The 6,000-nt window shown below is 42.6% G+C and overlaps 1 protein-coding gene across 1 annotated transcript in view; it reads left to right on the top strand.

The window, feature by feature from the left end:
• Positions 1–484: 484 nt before the first annotated feature.
• The window catches only part of MMP16 (matrix metallopeptidase 16), a 169,024-nt gene continuing 163,508 nt past the window's right edge, over positions 485–6,000 (top strand). The window contains exon 1 of the mRNA XM_079300674.1: positions 485–924. Coding sequence (XP_079156800.1) covers positions 793–924 — 132 coding nt within the window. The 5' untranslated portion in view covers positions 485–792. The remainder of the gene's footprint in view (positions 925–6,000) is intronic.

Here is a 6,000-nt window from a genome sequence, read left to right as displayed (position 1 = left end):
GTGAGGAGGGCGGGGAGGCTGCGGCCCTCGCGGCTCCTGGGGACGGGACCGTGCGGAAAGGCCGCGGGCCGCTGATCGCCAGCAGCCCCCGGTCCTCGGCAGCCCCCGGTCCCCAGCAGCCGCCCAGGGAGGCTCCGGGCAGGGGCCCGGCGAGCGCGGCCGCGCGGCGCTGGTGCGCCGGGGCCGCCTGGTGGGGCCGTCGCCTCTAGGCCGCCTACGAGGCGGGGCCATGTAGGTTTCGGCTGAACGTTCTGGAGTGGAGGGGAGCGGCGGGGGGCGAGGCGAGGCAGGGCAGGGAGCTGAGGCGAGCCGGGCTACGGCAGGGAGCCGAGCTGAGCCGGGCCGGGCCACGGCAGCCAGCCCCGGGCCGAGCCGAGCGGAGCGGAGCCGGCCCGCCTTCCCCGGGAGGAGGCGGAGGCTGAAGGGGAGGAGGCAGGAGAGGAGGAGGAGAGGCGGAGGAGGTGGAGGAGGCGGGAGCGGAGGGAGGACACGGGGAGGCGGCTGCTGCTGCTGGGCAGAGAGGAGTCGTGCAGGAGCAGCGGCTGCACTCGGACGCCACATTCGCTCTTTATGGGGCTGGTGGTGAGGATGAGCGAGAGCTGACCCTGCCGCGCCGCCGCCTGTGCTGTGAAGTGTCTGCTCCTCCTCCTCCTCTTCCTCCTCCTCCCCGGCCGTGGGTGAACCTGCGCTACGGGCTCTTCACCGACACGGGGGAGGTTGGTTTGTTTGTGCATTTGTTAAAGGCAAAGAGAGAGAAAGAGAGATCTTCCACCCGCTGAAGCACAGTTCACTATGATCGTACTCGCATCCAGCACTGGAAGCCGGTTGGATTTCGTGTCTCAGTCCAGGGTGTTTTTCTTGCAAACCTTCATTTGGATTTTATGTGCTACAGTGTGCAAAGCGGAGCAGTATTTCAATGTGGAGGTAAGATCAGCCGGATGCGTGTGCGAGCGTGTGTGCTTCCCCTTCTCTCTTTCCTCCCTGCCCTTTTTTTCTGTCCCTCAAATCAAATCAAATAGCCAGCCAGCCATGTCTTCCAGCAGCCAGGGCATACGTCTGTCTGTGCAGGCTTTGCTTCCAGCAGCCGGTAGCTGCTCCCCTCCCCGCGCTGCCCCGCCTGATGGATGCGTTTAGCCGGAGATCCCGTTATCCCGGCAGCGCGATGCCGGGCGCTGGAACGCAGCCCGCGGGAGACGGGAAACCCTCACCCGGGCTCGGAGCGAACCTGGGGCGCAGTGGGTGCGAGCAGCTCAGGGAAGGTTCGCTGAATGTCTTGGACTTAAGATACCACTGTCTTTCAGAGTTTTCCCAGCCTTTTTTTTTTGTGTGGTTTGGTTTGGGTTTATTTTTTTTTCCGAAGAAGAATGAATGAATGAGCGTTATGGGGACAGGAGGAAGGAAACTTGAGATTTTTGGCACGTTTCTTTGTGGTAGAGTATCTGGAAAAAAAGAAAAAAATATTTCCCATGGAGACGTAAGAAAAAGAGTTGCCACTAGAAATAGTGAAACAAATGGCATAAAGGTGCAACTACAGCTCGGAAGTTAGGGGGTGTGGAGGACAAGGAAACAGTATTTTTCCGAGAGAAAATGAAGATTAAAATGTGAGGATACCAAGATGGGGCAAACCCTGAGAGTTTACACTTACAGTGACCATCCGTTTCCAGTCACCTTTGTCTACACGCCCAGTTCTCCCATTAGAAGTTTTTACATAGTGCCTTCACTTAACTAAGGTTTCTTTACTGACTTTTATCATCTTTGCATATATTCTTTCCTCCTTTTTCTCCATTCTGTCACTCCGTTTGTTCTGCTGTGATCCTTTACAATGCTGCAATGGGATACATCTATTTCCTTCTTTTCCTTATCAATTCAACTTATTGATTTTTCTTGTTATGTCTCTGTAATTTATATGTGCTCTTTCTACTTCATATATGTAATTGTGGTATTCTGTTGGGTTGCTCTGTACCTTCACTTTCTTCTGTCCTGCCAACCCCATTCAAAACTTTCTGTTGCGCCCATACACCAACCTTTTTTTTTGTTTTATAGTCTCTTTAATCTCCTGGGTTCCCATGATTTTTCTCTCAAAAAAATGAAGTCTGTGTCCCTGTCTCACACATATGCACACTTGCTTGTTTTATATGAGCTTATCTTCTCACTCAGTGACACACATTCTTGCTCCTTTCTCTGACAAGATTGCTCATGCAGATTCTGCTCCGTTCCTAGACTATTGGTCCAAAGTTCTTACCTGTGTGTCTTCACCCTCTGTCTCATTCAAGATCATATCAAATATATAAAGAACCCACGTTTTCTTTCTCCATGTTTGTTTCCTTCTCTACAGGAACTTTGTTTTGCGATTCTCTCTGCTTAACAACACTCATCCATTGATTCTTTCATTGACTTCCATCTCTACAAAAAGTATTGTCTCTACTCCATCATTAAAATCCTTCCTGATTATAAATCCAAGACTTTTCTCTGTCATCTGTGCCCTAGTCACTCATTTGATCCTTATCACAAATGTGCATTTCTGCTTCTATTGGATTCTAAGGTCTTTGGAGCAGGACTCATGTCTTCTCACATGTCTATCTGGTGTGTACCATGCTCAAGCCTGGAGTACAATTGTGAGACTTCTGCTATATGAATATTAAAGCTGCATATTTAAGAGCACACAATGACATTTTATCCTTCTGCTTATGTCCTCAGCTGCCTTCTTTACTGATGAGCTGAGGAGGGAGCTTGGAAGAGAGGAAGTTGCTCTCTCTATTCTTCCCATGCTTTACAGGCTGGCCCCCTGCAGAGTATAGGGATGAAATTCCAGCGACAGAACTTTCTCCTCCCACAGCAGTCTGCTTTGCTGGCATCTGGCTCTGCTGGAGAGACGGGCGGCAGATGGAGCTAGTGTGGGAGGAGGAAGATTGGTTTAGTCAAGTGGAATATGAACAGGAGGCCAGCTCCAGTCAGGATGAGGTTTTCTGAGGAAAGAAGGGAAACACTTTCTTTCTTGCCACCTCTTCCATATGGAAAACAGCACATATCGAGGGTAAAGGCAATATCAGGAACAAGAAACACTGTTGGATAGAATGAAGTGGCATGTATGTGTGATGAGGGCACATATTTCTCCTTATTGAAATATGCCATCTCCTGCTCTTCTTTCCAACCTTTCTGGAAACAGTGTTATCATATGCCAACGCTTCCAATCTTTTCATATGTAAGTGTTTGAGCCACACATTCTTGGTAGCCAGAATAGTGATCCAGGGGATTACTTGATTATTTGAGAGTTGTTCTAAAATGGGGCTTTTTCCTAGGTCACTGCTAGTGACATGGTGCTGGCCTAAACAAACCTCAGATTTGCCCAATGCTGTGTTCACATTGTTTGGATAGTGCTGATTTTTTTTTTTTTTTTTTTTTTTTTTTTTTTTTTTTTTTTTTTTTTTTTTTTCTGGGAACAGCAGAGGCTAAAAGCATGGGAAATTTGAGGCAAAGGACTTGGCAGCAGCGTGTATGTATTGTGCTGTAAAACTCTGCATGTCAGCACAAGTGCATTAGGCAGTTGTACTTCAGAATAAATTGTGAAAATATAACAAGGATTTCTTATGACAATAAGAATAAATATGCAAAGTAGGCTTCAAGAAAGAAGTAGTGTACATATAGCTGAATGAAATGTCACTGAAAAAAAATGCTTAAGATGATTGGAAAGCAGATTTACTTTTCATTCTTTCCTGTCTTCAAATAAAATACAGATAATACCTGTTGAACATTATAAATTGTGGAGATGATTTATTTCTTCTTGTTCTGTCTTATTTAATCTATTTTCCTGATTGATAAGTAAAATCTGTGCAATCTTGTTGAATTTTTTGGTTTGTTTGTTTTAGTTCTGTGAGCCAGGGCAATTCTGTAGCTCAAAGACATTAAATAGTAATGTTTCCTTTTAAAAGCAAAACACAAAGCTGATATTTACAAGCTTGTATGAACACTTCTGTTCCTTGTAATTTCGTTGCCTCTCTGTAAAATTTCTTTTAGCCAAACTTCTTTTAGCCCAGAATGAAGGAATTCTTCAAGTTTCCAATGAGAGCTGAATTCAACTGTCTATCCTGAAATCTCTTAATGTATACAGTGTTTCATGTAATAGACACAGCAGAGTAGGATTCAGATATGATACATGAGAGGGATACTCTTGCACTCTGTATTGGTGAGTTTGCTAAAGCTTCATGAGAGATAATTGTAACTGATTAAGAAATTATAATGAAATTTAGGAATCACTTAGTCATATGTGAAGGAGGCTTTTAGCCTCCTTAATTTTCAAAGTTCATTGATTACCAGTAGCATTTTTTGTGAAACTTTGTTTCTGATATAATGAGAAAAACTAAGGACTACATTCTTAACTCCTTCTTTTAGAGCTGAACTATCTGTGCAAAACAGCAACTTCATTTAGTGTATTAGTGAAAGACTATGTCATCAATGTTGAGTTTTGCTGCTGTTTTCAACTGTGCCTGTACCCTAACAGGGAAAGATGTCCATCAATGATATAGTGAATGGAATAACAGTTATGAAAATAACATTCCAAGTATAAAACTGAATCAAAGACATGGAAGCTAATTGTTACTAAAAAGTTATAGAGCAACAAGCTACCTCTTCCCCCTACTGGGCTCCTTGCTGTAGTAATAATATTTTGTGTGGCTCAAAGATAACTCCTTTATGTGTCACTGGGCATGTCTATAGATGGTCTTTCCCAAGTAACATCCATTTAGTGTGCATATATAAATATATATATATTTGCTTTCCTAAACCAAACAATATTGCATTTTTTGAGCTGGTATTGATCTGCAAATTTATCTCCCAGTGTCATACATTAGTTTTTGTATGTACTGGAATAATAAGTATGTTTATATTTAATTAGCTATTCAATATCCAATATAAATAAATTCAAACAAATGTTACCATTTTGTTAGGGTAAAATGGTTATTGAAATAAAAATATCTTGATCAGAAGATAGGATCAGCATGCATCTGGAATACAATTGATCTCCAAAACATAATGCTGCTTACTCTTACTCAGATGAATATCTGCCTAAGCCCTGTCGAGGAAAGTGTTTTTAGGATTCCACCTAGTTTCATTGGCTGTATCTGTGGTATGGGAAACTCTAGAGAGAAAGCATGCCTCATCATCTCTCATAACAGCAGTTATGCTGTTTTCTTCCTTCTATTGCTAAATGTATGGACTTGAATCCCTAGGGGAGGTCTTAAAATGACTCTTATTTTAGTGTGAGCAGATCTTTAAAACAATACAGTTGTGTCCCATTTTCAAAAGTGGGATAGTTAAATTGCATATTGTTAAACAAAACAGAGTGGAATCTGAACTTCAGAAAAATAACATCAGTTTCCTCCATGGTAATAATTTTCTGAGAACCCCGTTGTTTTCATTGTTTATTTACAATTAGCCTCCAGCTCCTGCTAAATAGTAAGGCATGACCTTTTATTCCATAAGCTCTTAGTCTTTTAGGCTTAAAATCAGACCAGTTACATTCTTCAGCTGGCAACTGAAAAGAAATAAACGTTGGGAGGGGAAAAAAAAATCCTTCAATATCACTTTTACACACTTTTGAACTAGTGGACTTGTTTGTGAGGTCTCTAGGCACAACACAATACTTTTATAGTTCATTAAAATGCAAGTTGAAAACTATGGAAAAGGAATTAAGGTGATTTTGGTATCAGTAGTGCTATATGTCCTAACAGGAATTAGCAGGATCTTCTGCATTGATTTAAGTTACAATCAGTATACATGAAATCAGTATAAATTCTGAATCTAATTCTTGCATAGGATATCAATGAAACAAACTGGACTTTTGTTAGAACAAGGAGTTCAAACTGAATTTTTTAGAAAGATGGAGAGGAGTTATTAAATGAGGTAATGAAGATGATTAAAGGGTAAAATATTAGTCAAGGAAAATACAGATATAATATGTATATTCAGATATTTCCTATTTGCTTATTCATTAAATGGAGAGAT

This window comes from Erithacus rubecula (genome assembly GCF_903797595.1).
Source record: "Erithacus rubecula genome assembly, chromosome: 3".
Classification (NCBI taxonomy): domain Eukaryota; kingdom Metazoa; phylum Chordata; class Aves; order Passeriformes; family Muscicapidae; genus Erithacus; species Erithacus rubecula.
Note: the sequence above shows the minus strand (reverse complement) of the source record. Positions and strands in the feature narration are given on the sequence as shown.